The sequence below is a fragment of the Erythrolamprus reginae genome, chromosome 3 (genome assembly GCF_031021105.1).
Source record: "Erythrolamprus reginae isolate rEryReg1 chromosome 3, rEryReg1.hap1, whole genome shotgun sequence".
NCBI lineage: Eukaryota > Metazoa > Chordata > Lepidosauria > Squamata > Dipsadidae > Erythrolamprus > Erythrolamprus reginae.
Genome location: NC_091952.1, coordinates 172,853,729 through 172,872,928, shown reverse-complemented (window position 1 = coordinate 172,872,928; position 19,200 = coordinate 172,853,729). Strand labels below are relative to the sequence as shown.

General features: G+C 42.9%; 1 protein-coding gene across 1 annotated transcript; it reads left to right on the top strand.

The window, feature by feature from the left end:
* Positions 1–9,237: 9,237 nt before the first annotated feature.
* Positions 9,238–18,892, top strand: LOC139164726 (tubulin beta-2 chain). Its single transcript, XM_070747176.1, has 4 exons — positions 9,238–9,858; positions 12,830–12,938; positions 15,891–16,001; positions 17,604–18,892. The coding sequence occupies exons 1-4, from the start codon at positions 9,802–9,804 to the stop codon at positions 18,662–18,664; spliced, it is 1,338 nt and encodes a 445-aa protein (XP_070603277.1). The 5' UTR covers positions 9,238–9,801; the 3' UTR covers positions 18,665–18,892.
* The last annotated feature ends 308 nt before the right edge of the window (positions 18,893–19,200 follow it).

Here is a 19,200-nt window from a genome sequence, read left to right as displayed (position 1 = left end):
CTTTCGGTCAGCTTCCATTCCAGTAATGTTATACTGGATTGTAGCTAATATCTGATTTGATTCACAATAAGACTATGCTGTAACTCCCTCTTATATTACAATTAGAGGAAGGATGCCAGGGAAAAGACATGGGGAATCACAATCAAGTAGCAAAACTGTCTCAAGTACCTGAATGCAGTAATCAAATTTTGGCAAACTGTGCTGGCTAAAGAAACAAAAGCCAATCCTTTAAAGAGGATTAGTCAACATTGGAAGGAGAATAGAGGATTCCAGGGAAATACTATTGTGAGATCTAGAGATTTGTTGCCTAATAAAAACGAATTTGAAACATAACCATGTATTGGTAGCTCTCAACATATGGTCATAATGGAGTCTACTCATGTCAGTCATCATTTGTGACAGGTCCATCAAATGACCAAATTGATTTTATGACCTTTTTTTGCAGCTTTCACAAAACAATTGCAGCAGATGTAAAGCAAACCTTTGGAAATCACTTGGAAACCACTTCTGGACTTTGTGCTTGAGGTGGGGGGAAAAATGAAACTTTGATTCTGGGTTTTACTGATTTAGATAGATCTGTTGTTATAAAAATGGCTAGTTTATACTACTGTATAAGAGTAAACAGTCGAGGATTGATGTTACCCTGTTTCCCCGAAAATAAGACGTACCCCGAAAGTAAGGCATGTCAGAGGTTTTGCAGAATTTGCTAATATAAGGCACCCAAAAAAAAATAAGGCGTAGTCAAGTTTACATACGGTACGGTGGAAAAACATACGGTACCATTCAAAGCTGTTCATAGCGGTACCGTAATAATGTGGCGTCCCCTGCTGGCCCCTTCCATCACTTTGTACCGTCCAGTACAGCAGACACAGTCTGCTGCTGTCTCACCGCCATTACAGTCTCCACTACAGTGCATAGACTGTAGTTCCTCTGGTGGCCGGAAGCTGCAATAGCGGGAGTATACTGTTGTACCATATAAGTGCCGTCGTTTGTGTGTGTGTGTGCCATACTGACAGGTACTGTACCGTAATCAGTGTACCATACAATACACTTTCTTTGGGGATGTCAGCTTTTCTGCCTGTGAATTTGTCTTATTTGAGAAATATAAGGCACCCCCCGAAAATAAGACGTAGCACAACTTTTGGAGCAAAAATTAATATAAGACAGTGTCTTGTTTTTGGGGAAACACGGTAGTATTTTATTCTACAGCTCCAAAGGGAGTCTGAAGTCACACACTTATAATGCAATGCATGTGCAGCCCTCATGCATGCCCTGCCCCTGTGCATGCCCATGTGACCCCTCCCACATATACCTGCACATGCATACGTGACCCTCCATGCATGCATGTACAACCCTATGCATGAGCACATGTCTCTTCCCCACAATCGCACGTGTCTCTAGCATGCGCCCCACTCCTGCATAACACGGCAGAGACCTGAAAACCAGCTGGCTGGCAGAGCTGAGGCAATGGCTCATGTGCCCTCAAAGAGGGCTCTGTGTGCCACCTGTGGCACATGTGTCATATGTTTGCCATCATGGGTCTGAGGATTAGGGCAGTGCTTCACAACCTGGGGGTTGGGACCCCTTTGGGGGTCGAACGATAGTTTCACAGCGGTTGCCTAAGACCAGGGATAAGCAAAGTTGGCTCTTCTATGTCATGTGGACTTCAACTCCCAGAATTCCTGAGCTAGCATGATTGGCTCAGGAATTCTGGGAGTCGAAGTCCACAAGTCATAGGAGAGCCAACTTTGCCTGTCCCTGGCTAAGACCATGGGAAAAGACAAATTTCCCATGGTGTTAGGAACTAAAGCTTCTATTCTGACACCTTGGAATATAATTTTACAATCAGGCGTTTACAGTGGGGGTGTCCCTCTGACCTTCCTATCAATCAGCTTAAAGCTCTGTTGGGAGAATTGGTGCTAGACTTATGGTTGGGGGTCGCCACAACATGAGGAACTATGTTAAGGAGTCATGGCATTAGAAAGATTAAAAACCGGGGAATGAATTTTGGCTACACAATTGAATTAGAAAAATGGGAAAAATTATGGACTAATAATTGGCAGATGACAAAATCGACTGCATTCAAGGAAAACCAATTAAAAATGTTTTACAGGTGGCACCTACCACCGGAAAGACTCTCTAAAATGTTCCCCAAACCCTCCCCATTATGCTGGAAGTGCAAAAAAGAAAGAGGCACGTTCTATCATCAATGGTGGACATGTGTACAAGCAAAAAATTTCTGGAATAAAATAACAGACTGGTTAAAAGAAATAGTAAAAGAAGAAATTGGAAAAAAAAACCAGAATTGTATTTATTGGGTATTTTTAATTAAAAAATGGAAAAAGAGGTAAGATATTTAGTTACACACATATTAACAGCTGCCAGGATAGCTTATGCCCAACAATGGAAAATAGATAAAACACCAGAAGAAAATATAGTAATTAAAAAAATATTGCACTATGCGGAGATGGACAGATTATCTAAAAAACTAGAGGGAAAAGAAGATTCAGATTACTATAAAATACGGGGAAAATTTTATGACTGGTTAAAGGAAAGAGCAGCAAAGAAATAAATAAAAATTCAAGCAAAGCAACACGTCAAATAAAAGAATTGAAGAATTAATACTATGTGAAAGAAGTAAAATTCTCTGATCGAACATCCCCCCAAAAAAGTGGGGAAACTTTCATTTCCCAAATGTTATATGTGTATGTATGTTTCTGTGTATGTCTTTTCTTTTTCTGTTATATTTGGGGGGGGGGAAACAAATAAAAATAATAATAATAAAAAAAAGAAAGGTTAAGAACCACTGGATTAGGGCATCAGAAAACCAGGAGACTGAGTTCTAGGCATGACCTGGGCATGAAGCCAGCTGGGTGACCTTGGGCAGGTCATCTCTCTCAGTCCAAGGAAGGAGGCAATGGCAAACCACTTCTGGAATCTTGCCAAGAAAACTGCAAGGACTTGTATGCTTGTATTAGGAGTCAAGGCTGATATGAAGCCCCCACCCACCCCTTTAAAAAAAAAATAAGTGAGAGGGTTAATTTGGTGCAGCGATTAAAGTACCAAGTTAAAAAACAGAGAAACTTCTAGTCCTGCCAATTTGTGACCCTTGGGCCAGTCACTCATTCTCACCCCTAGAAAGCTTTCACTGGCAATCCACTTGTGAAACTTTGCCAAGAAAACTGCAGGAATTTGTTTCCAGGAATCAAGACTGACTCAAAGGGTTTTTTTTAAAAAAAAAAAAAGTGTGAACTCTTAACAATACAGCTTGCTGTTATGCATGAAATTAGTGTTATGTGTGAACAGGCTATAGTTAAAATGTGGATTAATATTGTGTGAATTTAGCAGGTTTCAAAACAAGTAGGAAATACATTGAAAGTGAATAATAATATACATGATATCTATATTTATATTCACACATACATATATACAATATTTTTCAGAGTATAAGACGCACCCTTTTTCTCCCCTAAAAGAGGGTGGAAATGTTGATGCGTCTTACGCAATGAATACAGTCATTTTTGGCCTCCTGAAGTCTTACCCTTACATCTGTTTTTTGCAAAAATGGGATGCGCAGAGGGTTTGGGTCTTGCGTCTTTGGAGAGGGGCGGCATACAAATCTAATAAATAATAATAATAATAATAATTATTATTATTATTATTATTATTATTATTATTATTATTATTATTATTATTATTACGAGGCCTGCAGAGTGCTCCCAGGGGCTGTGGGTAGGCAAAACACCCTTTTTGCAAAAAAAGGGGGGATGGGGGTGGTTTTGCCTTCCCCCAGCCCCCAGGAGCACTCTGCAGGCCTCCCAAACCTATGTGTACGCCATTTTTGTAAAACAAATGGATGAAAATGGGTCATTTTTGTACAAAAACAGGGGCATTTTTGCCCTCCCTGAGCTCCCAGGAACACTGCAGCAGTGAAGAGCTACCAAAATTTTTATTACCACACTGTGGCCGTGGCTTATGCATTTTCTTTCAACATCTTTCAGTGCAAATTGGGTGCTCTGGGGTAGAGCTCCATTTTCGCTACCCCACTGCATTCCCACCCTGGTCTGGGCTGCAGCCCACCCTTGCTCTGCAGACTTCCAAAACCCAATGCGTGCCCCATTTAAAAAAAAAATGGGTGAAAAACAAGGCCATATTTGCACAAAAAAGGGTGTGTGTGTGCAGAGGGTTTGGGAGCCCCGCAGAATGCTCCTGGGGGCCAGGGAAGACAAAACCTTTTCTTCTTACTTACCTCTTTGAAATCTTGGTTTATCTTATACCCTGGTGCTTCTTATAGCCCCAAAATACAGTATATATAGAAACATAGAAACATAGAAGTCTGACGGCAGAAAAAGACCTCATGGTCCATCTAGTCTGCCCTTATACTATTTTCTGTATTTTATCTTAGGATGGATATATGTTTATCCCAGGCATGTTTAAATTCAGTTACAGTGGATTTACCAACCACGTCTGCTGGAAGTTTGTTCCAAGGATCTACTACTCTTTCAGTAAAATAATATTTTCTCATGTTGCTTTTGATCTTTCCAACTAACTTCAGATTGTGTCCCCTTGTTCTTGTGTTCACTTTCCTATTAAAAACACTTCCCTCCTGGACCTTATTTAACCTTTTAATATATTTAAATGTTTCGATCATGTCCCCCCTTTTCCTTCTGTCCTCCAGACTATACAGATTGAGATCATTAAGTCTTTCCTGATACGTTTTATGCTTAAGACCTTCCACCACTCTTGTAGCCCGTCTTTGGACCCGTTTAATTTTGTCAATATCTTTTTGTAGGTGAGGTCTCTATAGAGTAGTGTTTCCCAACCTTGGCAACTTGAAGATATCTGGACTTCAACTCCCAGAATTCCCCAGCCAGCGAATGCTGGCAGTTGAAGTCCAGATATCTTCAAGTTGCCAAGGTTGGGAAACACTGCTATAGAGAGAGAGATGTGTCTTCTTGTTCTTTGGGGAAAAGTTTTTTTCAAAAGACAGACAAACATAATGTACACTCTCCTATCCCACATTTTCCCCACAGTGCTGAAATGAGAAAATAAGAATACTATTCAGTTTCTAAATTCCCATACCCAAAATAACATCCCGTGACATGTAATCCTACAATTATATGAACCTATAGACCCTGTGATTCTCAAGGTAAAATAATTATCTCCAACTGTGAATATTATCATTTTAAAGTTGTAGACAGGGGTCATGTTCCTTGCAGCTCATCCTCATCCAGTGGTTTCTGAACATTTTACCAGATCTGAAAGAAGGTGGGCATGTCCCAGGCCACTTTGCTAAAGTAGTGTCTCTTTATGGGGGTCTCAAAAGCAGCCCCTTTTATATCAAGATGCTTTGTGGAACAGCCTCCCCCCTTCCAAAAAAAAAATATGGCTGGTTCCGACTGCTTTCCTACAGGAAGGCAGTGAGGACCTGGAGCCAGGATGCTGATGGAGTTGGCATGGATGTGTTAGCAAAAACTTCAGAAGAGAAGGATTTAGGGCAGTCACCCGGAGCTACGTGTGCATTGCACCAGTAGTAGCGGGAACAGCAATCACTATCTAGCTTCAAAACTACATGTAATAGGGTTTACTATCTTATCAGCTACATTATTAGCTGTCCATGCATGCAGACTCTTCTCAAGAGAAGGATTTAGGGGTAGTGATTTCTGACAGTCTCAAAATGGGTGAACAGTGCAGCCAGGCAGTAGGGAAAGCAAGTAGAATGCTTGCTTGCATAGCTAGAGGTATAACAAGCAGGAAGAGGGAGATTGTTATCCCGCTGTATAGAGCGCTGGGGAGACCACATTTGGAATACTGTGTTCAGTTCTGGAGACCTCACCTACAAAAAGATATTGATCAAATTGAACGGGTCCAAAGATGGGCTACAAGAATAGTGGAAGATAGTGGAAGATCTTAAGCATAAAACGTATCAGGAAAGACTTAATGAACTTAATGTGTATAGTCTGGAGGACAGAAGGGAAAGGGGCGACATGATTGAAACATTTAAATATGTCAAAGGGTTAAATAAGGTTCAGGAGGGAAGTGTTTTTAATAGGAAAGTGAACACAAGAACAAGGGGACACAATTTGAGGTTAGTTGGGGGAAAGATCAGAAGCAACATGAGAAAATATTTTACTGAAAGAGTAGTAGATGCTTGGAACAAACTTCCAGCAGACGTGGTTGGTAAATCCACAGTAACTGAATATAAACATGCCTGGGATAAACATATATCCATCCTAAGATCAAATACAGGAAATAGTATAAGGACAAACTAGATGGACCATGAGGTCTTTTTCTGCCGACAATCTTCTATGTTTCTATGATTCTGTGAAAAGGAAGGGAGACTAGTATAGATTTATTTCAAGCTATTTTGCTCTCATCAGCTACCCGTAAACTTACCAGGATTTGATGAGAGCAGAATAGCTTGAAATAGATCTATACTAGTCTCCCTTCCTTTTCATTATCAGCAAAAAATATGTTACACATATACAATATGTGTCAGCTATAAAAATTTAACTGCCTTGGATATGGCCCCTGGAAGGACCGAGAGGTAAAAAGGAAGCAGTATGCTCCCTCCCATATTTGGGTATACCAGGGTGATTCGGCAGAAACACTCCCTCTCTCTCTCTCTCTCTCTCTCTCTCTCTCTCTCTCTCTCTCTCTCTCTCTCTCTCTCTCTCTCTCTCTCTCTCTCTCTCTCTCTCTCTCTCTCTCTGTCTCACACACACACACACACACACAGACACAAACACACCTGGATTGATGCTACAGTACTGCCAATACTTTTCATTATCAGCAAAAAAATATGTTACTTACACACACACTCATACACACAAACTGAAGGTATGGATTTTGCACTAGGGCTTGCACCAATGCAAATATGAAAGCCCCAGCTATGAGATCCTCTTGACTCACTTCCTGAGCAGTGTTCCAGTTGTAATAAAACAAAAAGGCTACTCCGTGGCTTAGGATCATTCGGTTTGACAGTGTATGTGTGTGTGCGCGCGCGCGAGGCGTGTTTCCTTCTACGAACAGTAGGAATTGACAGAAACAACCAGCAGCACAAGAAAACCCCACCCACCCCCAGCGCTATTCCGTTTCTCACCACAGCTGTTGAATCTGGTGAAGGACAACCGACTGTTTCCCCCCCCCTCACCCACCCACCCAAAAAACCGTGGGAAGCTAACAGAGACATTCAGTACAGATCCCCCTCCCCTCTCTTGATAAAGAAATTGACACCCTCCTTTTGTACAATTTGACAAAAGAGTCGCCTAATCCGCCGGATTAAACCAACTGCGTTTAATATAAAATAGGCACGATAATACTCTTCAATCGTACATTCTGGAAAGCGGAGAGTTAATATACTGCTCAGGAAAATAAAGGGAACACTCAAAGAACACAGCCTACATCTGAATGAATGAAATATTCTCACTTAATATTTGCACAACTATTCCATTTGTACACCAGCGTGTGAAATTGACTATCAATCAGTGTTGCCTCCTAAGTGGACAGTTTGATTTCACAGAAGTTTGATTTACTTGGAGTTATATTCTGTTGTTTAAGTGTCCCCGCCTTTTTTTGGAGCAGTGTACTGTACTTCGCTTAGCAAGCGATTGGGATGCTTAGTTGCTTTGAGGCGGTTCCCGTCCTTTTAACCAAAATCCCAGTCCGCGTTGAGACAAGCCGCTCGTAGCGTTTCTCTCCTCGTTTTCCACCCCCCCCCTCAAAACTATTATCTCCCAACAGCCCGCCCCCCACTACTTCAGGTCGCATCGCCGTCAAAATCTCCCTGGCCCGCTTCGCTCCCAACCTCGACTTGATGGGAAACGCCTGACTAGTAGTACGATTGACGGCGGGCCTCGTCAAGGCAACAACACAGTGCCTTGACGAGGCCCGCCGCGCAAAAATACATTTAGGGGGGCGGGGATGGCTAGTATTGCTTTTCATACCGAGACACCAGGTGCTGCAACTCAGGGGCGGCGACCACGGGAGAAGATGGCGCGGGGGGGAGGGAGATGGAGAGAGACATGGATGAAAGCTACCGGTTGTCTACACAAAGCTTTGAAACCAGAGTTGGCTTTTTTTCCCCTCTTCCCACAAAGCGCCGCTTATTTGTTTAGACTCGGCTCCTTGGAGCAAAGGCGAAGCAGCGGAGGACTCGCTCCGCAAAACAGCTGCTGTGGCTTCTCGAAAGGGAGCGAGGGTGTCGTGTGTGGGGCGGTGGTGGTATGGGGTGTGTATGTGGGGGGGGAGAGAGAGCACGTGGAGAAACAAGCTGCAGCGCGGGACACGCCCCTGCCCTCGACCACCTTTTCGCAGCGCTGTTGCCGCCGCAAAAAGCTGCTGCTGCAAAGAGGGCGGGCGGGCGAGTCTCCTCAGGAACAAAAGAGCTGAGGGGACGAAGAGGAGGAGGGAGCGGTGCGAAGCGTTCGGTGACGGATGCCGGGCAGCCTGAAAAGCCCAGACGTTGCAGGTTTTTTTTCGCCACTGCCGCCGCCGCCTCCTCAACGCCTTCCTCAGCACCCTCTCTCTCTCTCTTTCCCCACCGCCCCTGAGGAGAAGAAACCCAAGAACAAAGCGCTGCTTCGGCCTGAGCGCCACCCGCCCGGCTCCTCAACGCCGGCTAGCCCCTAAAAAGAGACCGCTGGTGTGTGCGTCAGCAGGAGGCGCGAACCGAAGCAGGGATTCCTTTTCGGTCCCTTTTCTCTGACCCGAGCCGCATTTTCTCTGCCCGGGGTGAGGGAACGAGGGGCGGAGTTCAAATCGGCGGAGAAGGGCGAAACGCGTTGAGGAGTTATGCCCTGGAGGTGAATGGGTGGGGCTGCGCTGTGATGGTGCCCCCCCCCCACAACACACACACACACACACACACACACACACATCCTGCGAGCTTCAAATGGGCCAGGGTTGCTTTAAAGAGTCGAACATCATCCTTTCCGCCTCTCTCGCTTTGGAGACAAGCCCTGCGCGTTTTTTGATACCGCCGTTCCCTTATTTCTTTACTACGCCTTACTACTACATTACTACGGCTAGTTTAATGTGGAGGCGGGTGGGTGCTTGATACCGCCGTTCCCGTATTTCCCTCGGCGTTCAATTCCAAATAAATTTCTGTACTACGCTCTTACTACTAGATTACTACGACCAGTTCAATCTGGCTGTGTGTGATGCTGCCGTTCCCTAATTTCGGAGAAGGGCGGCATACAAGTCTAATAAATCATAATTTCTGTACTATCTCTCCTAGATGAAAACGTCTAGTTCAATACGTGGAAGGTGTTAGATACCGACGTCCCCTTATTTCTGTACTACGCTCTATACTACTAGATTACTACGGCTAGTACAATATTGAGGGAGGGGGCCGTTTGCTTTCGAGCTCTCGTTTGTGGAATAGAAGGAGGGAGTCCATTTGACGGATAGCGAGCCCCGCCCCCGGGTCGATTAAAAAAAAGAGAGAGATACTACAAGCGACCTGCCTCTCCGCGGTAGCAGCGTAGAAGGGAGAAGAGCAAACGACACCCAGCTTATCATATTTTTTACTGCGGTCGCCCCCGAGCCCCCCACCCTGCGCCCCTGTCCGAAAGCCGCATTACATCACCCAAGGAGGGGGCGGGGCTTGGATGCTAATGGGCGGGGTTTGGGGCTGCAGAAGGGCGGCGATCCGCGCTCCCGGTATAAAAGGGGGCTCGCGGCAGCGGCTCGTTCCCTGTCGCAGGTCGCCGGCGCGAGAGCAGGTGTAAGGAAGGAGGCTGAAGCAGCGGCCGCTGAGGGTGGGGGGTGTGAGCCCAGGAGAAAGCTGTCGTCGCCGCCATGCGTGAGATCGTGCACATCCAAGCCGGCCAGTGCGGGAACCAGATCGGAGCCAAGGTACCCTCTGGGCGAGGAGAAGGGGAAGGGACTCTTCTGCGGCGGGGTGGGGAGTCAAAAAGTGTCCCCCGGTGTGGTCTGCATTTGTGGGCGGGGCGGTCCTTTCCTCCCACCTGCAGCAGATGGAGGGGTAAAGCCGCTCGGATAATCCAATAATGATTATGATTATGTTTTATATGGGAGAACTTGTGGCTTTAGAGGGAGTAAAAGCACTGCCTAGCCCAGGTTCGAATTCTAGAAGGACGAACCTTCGAATCCTGATGAGAGCTAAATAGCTTCTTTGTAAGAACTGATAAAGGGGGAGACTAGTATAAAGGGAATTTTATATGATATGTATATGTATTATATATAATTATTATTAATTATATTATTATATATTCCTTTCTTTTCAATAGCTTCTGTTCTTATCAAGAAGCCCTTCTACCATTTTAAGGCAGGCAATGATAGTGTTAGCTAGTCAATGAGTGAACAATTGTATAATGATAATAATTTATATAAAAATTCATGTATAGTATAAAGGGAAACTGATAAAGGGAGCCTTTCTTTATGTTTGTGTGTGTGTGTGTGTGTGTAACTTTTTTTTTTTGCTGATAATGAAAAGGAAGGGAGACTAGATCTATTTCAAGCTATTTTGCTCTTATCAGCTAGCTATACCTTTACCGGCATTTGAACCTGGGGAGTCTGCCTGTAAGGCAGTAGCTTTACCCCCTCCTCATCTCAGCTTGTACTAGGGAAGATTTATATGTTTTTTTTCTGTTGAATCATCCTGGTACAGTATACCCAAATATGGGTGGGAGCTTTCAGCTACATATATATATATATGTGTGTGTGTGTGTGTATGTACATTATGTGTGTATATGTATGTGTATATATGCATATATGTATATTCAAACATGTACATATATGTATGTATGTGTGTATATGCATGTATATTCAAACTTACAAACAAAAAAAGGTGCATTTTATAGGTATAGATATATGTATGTATATATATATATATATAGGTTGCACCTTTTTTTCTTTTGTTCTACTTCAGTGGAAGGGAGGGGAGATCGCTTGCTAGCGTTCATAGTCAGGTTCATCGCTGTGGCACAAAGAAAGGTAGCCAGCCGACGAGTGAGCTTTACCCCGGGGTGCCTGGAGGGTGGAAAAAGGTGTGTCTTTCCCCTGTTGCTTTTTAACACTCAGTGAGGGGGGAAATGTGATGCCAGCTTTGCCGGACTAGGTGAGAAAGCAGAGATTCTGTTGAGCCAAGTAAGACCTTGGCCACACCCTTCCATTCAGACATACCATCTATTATATTATTAGTGCAGAGATAGAAGGAACCAGAGAACTAACTACTACATATAATTTCATTGGAACAGAATTCTGCCATTTCAGTTCCAGCAAAAGGCAAGGGGAATATAGAATTATTTGCCCCTTGCGATTCTAATATGTTGATTTTTTTTCACAAAGCTGGTGCTAACACTATTGAATGTGAAACCCAGCTAACAATTGGAGGCTGCAGATAGAAAAGAATCTTAGCTCTAGGCAGATCTGGTTGGGGGTACCCATTGTGGGTGCTTTTGACACCAACCCACCCAGAAGCAGACTCCGTAGCCGCCTTGGAAAATTGGGGTGCAAACGTTAGCTGCTCTGAAGGTTGGAAATAGGATCCATCCAGCGCTGCGGGTTTTTTAAGCCTTCTGCAACCCCACCCCTCTAAGACAGTCAGAAAATCTTCAGCACGCATTCCGTAGATCTTAAAAATACTAAGGACCGCTGGTTCCTTTTTTTAAGGGTCCTCAATCATATGAAGTCAAATTGAGCATTTATTTTATATGGGGGAGGGGTTAAGGAAACTGGGGAGGGGAGGTTGGTAGGTGTATGAACCTCATGATCCTACATCTTCAGTTATTCTAACGTGGCACACCCAGACTGCACTATGGGCGAAATATTTTCTTTCTAAAGACAGCGGTTAATTTAGCCTTTCCGATGTAAATTTCTGCCGTGTTCTTTCATAAAGAACATTGAACATAAAGTGGGGGGGGGGAACCCTTAATACTAGTTTTAATGAAAACCAGGAGAAACATGAAGAAGAAAGGAAGAAGGAAAGGAGGAGAGGAAGGTAGAAATGGGGAGAGAAGGATCAATAACAGCAAGACTGGGTGTTAAAATAGGCTGTTGAATTTTGATTGATTGGAAAAGGTGTGTACTATTGACATATTCTTATATGTATTGGTGTATATATGGAAATTGCAGAGAAAAAAATAATATATATATATAGTATAGAAAAAGACTAGTTTTAATTAGAACCTATCTGAAAATTTTAAAAAAGCAGGAACAGCTGCTGTCTTTCATTTATGGTCTCCAATAGTGTGTACTATTGACATATTCTTATATGTATTGGTGCATATATGGAAATTGCGGAGAAAAAATAAAAAATATATATAGAAAAAGACTAGTTTTAATTAGAACCTATCTGAAAATTTTTAAAAAGCAGGAACAGCTGCTGTCTTTCATTTATGGTCTCCAAAAGTGTGTACTATTGACATATTCTTATATGTATTGGTGTATATATGGAAATTGTGGAGAAAAAAATAATATATATAGAGAGAAAAAGACTAGTTTTAATTAGAACCTATCTGAAAATTTTAAAAAAGCAGCAACAGCTGCTGTCTTTCATTTATGGTCTCCAACTCTCCTTCTGGAAGAATGTGTATAGAATTTTTTTTTTAGAATTAATGACAAGCCAGTGATTTATAGAACATCTTTCTGCCTTCAGCTGCAACTCTGTCATTTCTTTGTACTTTAAAATCACCTTCCTTTTAACAGAGCTGCCTTCATTTCTGCTGGGGTAGCAACAGCGGCTCTGATGGCAGAATCAGACAGGGTGTGCCTCCAAGGAGCACATGCTTCTGGGGAGCAGCAGCAGCAGCTTCCTGGCATTTTTGAATGCAGTTGCTAACAGCTCTCAAAAATCCCATTCCAGTTCTGGGAGGTCATCAGCGATGAGCATGGCATTGACCCAACCGGCAGCTACCATGGAGACAGCGACCTGCAGCTGGAGAGGATCAATGTCTACTACAATGAAGCAACTGGTAACTGGGGTAGGGGGCGGGTGGAGGGGAGAAAAAAAATCTGTCATACGTTGTGCCTGATATTTTTTACAACAGAAGAAAGGAGGCAGCCACAAAGACCAAAGTGTGACGAATCATTCATAAAGCCGCCTGCTTAAATCCCTAGCAAAGCTTGCAGGCCTGCTAGAAATTCCATCCTTGCTTCCTTAGATCAGGCGTGGCTGGCTGTAGAAACATAGAAGATTGACCGCAGAAAAAGACCTCGTGGTCCATCTAGTCTGCCCTTATACTGTTTCCTGTATTTTATCTTAGGATGGATATATGTTTATCCCAGGCATGTTTAAATTCAATTACTGTGGATTTACCAACCACGTCTGCTAGAAGTTTGTTCCAATTATCTACTACCCTTTCAGTAAAATAATATTTTCTCACGTTGCTTCTGATCTTTCCCCCAACTAACCTCAGATTGTGCCCCCTTGTTGTTGTGTTCACTTTCCTGTTAAAAACACTTCCCTCCTGAACCTTATTTAACCCTTTAACATCTTTAAATGTTTCAATCACGTCCCTCCTTTCCCTTCTGTCCTCCAGATTATACACATTGAGTTCATTAAGTCTTTCCTGATATGTTTTATGCTTAAGACCTTCCACCATTCTTGTAGCCCGTCTTTGGACCCGTTCAATTTGATCAATATCTTTTTGTAGATGAGGTCTCCAAAACTGAACACAGCATTCCAAATGTGGTCTCACCAGTGTTCTATACAGCAGGATCACAATCTCCCTCTTGCTGCTTGTTATACCTCTAGCTATGCAGCCAAGCATTCTACTTGCTTTTCCTACTGCCTGACTGGACTGTTCACCCATTTTGAGACTGTCAGAAATCACTACCCCTAAATCCTTCTCTTGAGAAGAGTCTGCATGCATGGACAGCTAATAATGTAGCTGATAAGATAGTAAACCCTATTACATGTAGTTTTGAAGCTAGATAGTGATTGCTGTTCCCACTACTACTGGTGCAATGCACACGTAGCTCCGGGTGACTGGCGGGTGGGCGCGTCCTGGCGAGATTTTGCTTCCTAATCATATGCAGAAGCAAAATCTCACCAGGATGCGTCCACCCCGCCCGCCAATCACCCAGACCTGCACACGCATCGCCGTTTTTACTACCGGTGTGCAGTGTGGCCCGTACTAGTAAGGAATCCAATACTGAATTGAGCCCCAAATTTATGTTGCTATGTGAAACTTTCGTTAGGCGAGTTTGCCCCATTTTATGACTTTTCCCAGTTGTTAAGCAAATAATTGCATTTGTTAAGTTAGTAACACGTCTAAGTGAATCAGGATTCCCCCATTCACTTTGCTTTTCAGAAGGTCACAAAAGTGGGCTCTGGGACCCTACAACTGCCATAAATGTGAACCGGTAGCCAAGCGTCTGAATTTTGATCACATGCCATGGGGATGCTGCAATGCTCATAAGTGTGAAAAACGGTCACAAGTCATTTTTTAAGTGCTGTTGTAATTCTGAATGGTCATTAAGTGAACTGTTGTAAGTTGAGGACTGCCTGTATGTGATCTATATACACTGCTCAAAAAAAGAAATAAAGGGAACACTCAAACAACACAATATAACTCCAAGTAAATCAAAGGGAAGGTTTGCCGATGACTCTAAAGTGTGCAATAGGGCTGATATTCCTGGAGGCGTCTGTAATATGGTAAATGATTTAGCTTTACTAGATAAATGGTCAAAGCAATGGAAACTGCAGTTTAATGTTTCCAAATGTAAAATAATGCACTTGGGGAAAAGGAATCCTCAATCTGAGTATTGTAATGGCAGTTCTCTGTTAGCAAAAACTTCAGAAGAGAAGGATTTTGGGGTAGTGATTTCTGACAGTCTCAAAATGGGTGAGCAGTGTGGTCAGGCGGTAGGAAAAGCAAGTAGGATGCTTGGCTGCATAGCTAGAGGTATAACAAGCAGGAAGAGGGAGATTGTGATCCCGCTATATAGAGAGCTGGTGAGACCACATTTGGAATACTGTGTTCAGTTCTGGAGACTTCACCTACAAAAAGATATTGACAAAATTGAACAGGTCCAAAGACGGGCTACAAGAATGGTGGAAGGTCTTAAGCATAAAACCTATCAGGAAAGACTTAATGAACTCAATCTGTATAGTCTGGAGGACAGAAGGAAAAGGGGGGACATGATCAAAACATTTAAATATGTCAAAGGGTTAAATAAGGTTCAGGAGGGAAGTGTTTTTAATAGGAAAGTGAACACGAGAACAAGGGGACACAATCTGAAGTTAGTTGGGGAAAAGATCAAAAGCAACATGAGAAAATATTATTTTACTGAAAGACTAGTAGATCCTTGGAACAAACTTCCAGCAGACGTGGTTGGTAAATCCACAGTAACTGAATTTAAACATGCCTGGGATAAACATAGACCCATCCTAAGATAAAATACAAAAAATAGTATAAGGGCAGACTCGATGGATCATGATGTCTTTTTCTGCCATCAGTCTTCTATGTTTCTATGTTTCAAAACTTCTGTGAAATCAAACTGTCCACTTAGGAAGCAACAGTGGTTGACAGTCAATTCCACATATTGTTGTGCACATTCAACTTTGTACAGAACAAAGCATTCAATGAGAATATTTCATTCATTCAGATCTTGGATGTGTTATTTGAGTGTTCCCTTTAATTTTTTTGAGCAGCATACATTACTACATTATATATTTTATATGTGGCCCAAGATAATGCCTCAAAGCAACCCAGGCAAGCCAAAAGATTGGCCATCCATGAATCAGGCTGTCTCCTTTAAATGTACAACTCCCCTTCTATCAGTCTGTATGGTAGCTGTGTTTCTTCACTGAATAGCAATGAGTTGCCAAGATCATAGAAGCAGCTTTGGTTTTTTTTATTATTATTATTATTAAAAAATTGGTTGGATCAATAACACTGGGCATTTTGTCTTTTCCACAGGTAACAAGTATGTTCCCCGTGCAATTCTCGTTGACTTGGAGCCTGGCACAATGGACTCGGTCAGATCCGGACCTTTCGGCCAGATATTTCGGCCTGATAATTTCGTCTTTGGTGTGTAGCTGATATACGTGACTTTCTCTTTAAAAATACTCCATGGTGTTTGAAAAGCAAATTGTCTATTCTGGGAGAAAACTCTCAATGAAAAATAATGGGATGTTGTTCTTGTTTTGCATAAGAGCAAGGGTGGGCGCTAAGTGGCCTTCCATAAATTTTTAAATAATGACTTCCAACACTCCCCAGTCAGTTGCTGCAGTTTCCATGAATTGCCAAAACCTAGACTTGTTTTAAGTCATTTGAATTCAACCTTTTCTCTAGAGTACAGTGTTCCCTCGATTTTCACGGGAGATGCGTTCCGAGACTGCCCGCGAAAGTCGAATTTCCGCGAAGTAGAGATGCAGAAGTAAAAACACAATTTTTGGCTATGAACAGTATCACAAGCCTTCCCTTAACACTTTAAACCCCTAAATTACCATTTCCCATTTCCTTAGCAACCATTTACTCACCATTATTACTGGTACTCACTATTGAATAAGACACTTAGTGATCCTGATATTTATAAACATTATTTATTTATTAACAATAATTTTTTTTTTTGTTATTTATTTGCAAAAATTATTAGTTTGGCAATGACGTATGACGTCATCGGGCGGGGAAAACCGTGGTATAGAAAAAAACCCATGAAGTATTTTTTAATTAATATTTTTTGAAAAACCGTGGTATAGGCAATTCGTGAAGTTCGAACCTGCAAAAATCGAGGGAACACTGTATATGTAGAAGGACACACTACTGTTTCTTTTAAATCAACTTCCCCTACATGTGGCAAAAAACGTTTTCACTCTATATTGAAAGTAGACGCCAAAAAAGAGTCAAGCATCTCTAGGCAAAGGAAATTTGTTGTTTAAAAATATTAAAGTCTTGAAGCCTTAGAGAAACTAGTTCCCTAGAGTAGGTTACAGCTGAGAAATCAGTAGCAGTATCTACCCTATTTATAACAAACGTTGCCTGGATTCATATAATTTTATTAAATAAATTATAGGGACGGGACAGGACAGATGTGATATGTTAGGCTGACAATAAAAGCTTCATTTTGGCTTAGTTCTATGTGTGATAACTCTGATATTTAAATGCAACCTTGGGGTGCTCAGAAAAAAAAGGAAACAATTTGGTATTTGCAAGGACACACATCATTATCTATGGGTAGCTCCTTAAAACAGCTGCATCTTCACTGATCATAAGGCTATACAAGTTAGCAACAATTGAGACCAGCAAGTGATTAGACTTCAGCTGCAAAGACCATATGTGAGGATTGGTCACAAACTTTTTCATCATTGTCACAACTGAAGGATCACAGTCACTAAAGGAAGACAACCTGTAATATATTAATATGTAATGCATCTCCTGTGTTTGGAATAGGTGGCATAGTCATTTAAAGCAGGGGGTCTCCAGCCTTGAAAGCTGGCAGAGGAATTCTGGGAGTTGAAGTCCACAAGTCTTAAAGTTGCCAAGGTTGGAGACCCCTGATTTAAAGACCTGTTTTTAGAATTTGATCAAAACACAAGCATATAAATAGTTAATACATATGTGTGGTGCAAGTTAATGTTTGTGAAATAATTATTAATTATTTTCTTCTGGGTATTTTTTTTCCCCGTTTAGGCCAGAGTGGTGCTGGGAACAACTGGGCCAAGGGCCACTACACAGAAGGAGCCGAGCTAGTGGACTCGGTGCTGGATGTAGTAAGGAAGGAGTCGGAAAGCTGCGACTGCTTACAGGGCTTCCAACTCACCCACTCGCTGGGTGGAGGCACCGGTTCTGGCATGGGAACGCTCCTCATCAGCAAGATTAGGGAGGAGTATCCTGATAGGATCATGAACACCTTCAGTGTAATGCCATCTCCCAAAGTGTCAGACACGGTGGTGGAGCCATACAACGCCACCCTCTCTGTCCACCAGCTGGTAGAGAACACGGATGAAACTTACTGTATTGACAATGAGGCGCTGTATGACATCTGCTTCCGCACGTTGAAACTCACAACTCCCACCTACGGCGATCTCAACCATTTGGTGTCTGCCACCATGAGTGGAGTGACCACCTGCCTCCGGTTCCCCGGCCAACTGAACGCAGATCTTCGCAAGCTGGCGGTCAACATGGTGCCTTTCCCTCGCCTGCACTTCTTCATGCCGGGCTTCGCTCCCCTGACGAGTCGCGGCAGCCAACAATACCGAGCCCTCACAGTCCCAGAGCTGACTCAGCAGATGTTCGATTCCAAAAACATGATGGCGGCCTGTGACCCCCGCCACGGCCGGTACCTGACGGTGGCAGCCATCTTCCGGGGCAGAATGTCCATGAAGGAGGTGGATGAGCAGATGCTGAACGTCCAGAACAAGAACAGCAGCTACTTTGTGGAGTGGATCCCCAACAACGTGAAGACGGCCGTGTGCGACATCCCTCCACGAGGCCTGAAGATGTCTGCCACCTTCATCGGCAACAGCACCGCAATCCAGGAGCTCTTCAAGAGGATCTCGGAGCAGTTCACGGCTATGTTCCGGCGGAAGGCTTTCTTGCACTGGTACACCGGCGAAGGCATGGATGAGATGGAGTTCACAGAAGCCGAGAGCAATATGAACGACCTGGTCTCCGAGTACCAGCAGTATCAAGATGCTACTGCAGATGAACAAGGAGAGTTTGAGGACGAAGGAGAGGAGGATGAAGCTTAGAGGTTGGGTAGGGTTAGTCCATAGGCAAGTGTCCAAGGTGTGAGGGCTGCTCAGCTGTACCAGTGCATGCTTTTCCAGTTATTCTTGGTGCTTTTCACTGTTGCTACCGTCAGCAGTTTTTGTAACTTCACTCTTTATGTAGCACTAGTTGCAAAAGATTTCTGGAGGAAAAAAAAGTCTTCTGTTTCAATGTCTGATCTGAAACATAAAAAGTATTTGTGTTTCTCATTGGTGTCTGGATTCTTTTCTTACAAAATGGCATAAGGCATTTTTAGCTAATTGAAAGGGTATGGCAAGCTGATACTAATTTTCTTTTGCCTTTATACTGTGGACAGTCAGTAAAAAAAATAGGAATATTGTTCCTTAAGTGGTTTTGTAGTTTAGATTTCTCCCTGATAATAACAATGGCTGTTAAGAAATTTTGACCAAGTAATTATTCATCATTTCCCTATAACGCATAGTCATCACTAGTTTGTCGCACAAATTTAGCACAAATTTATGGGCTTTGGTTTTAGATGTTTAAAAAGTTGTAGCCT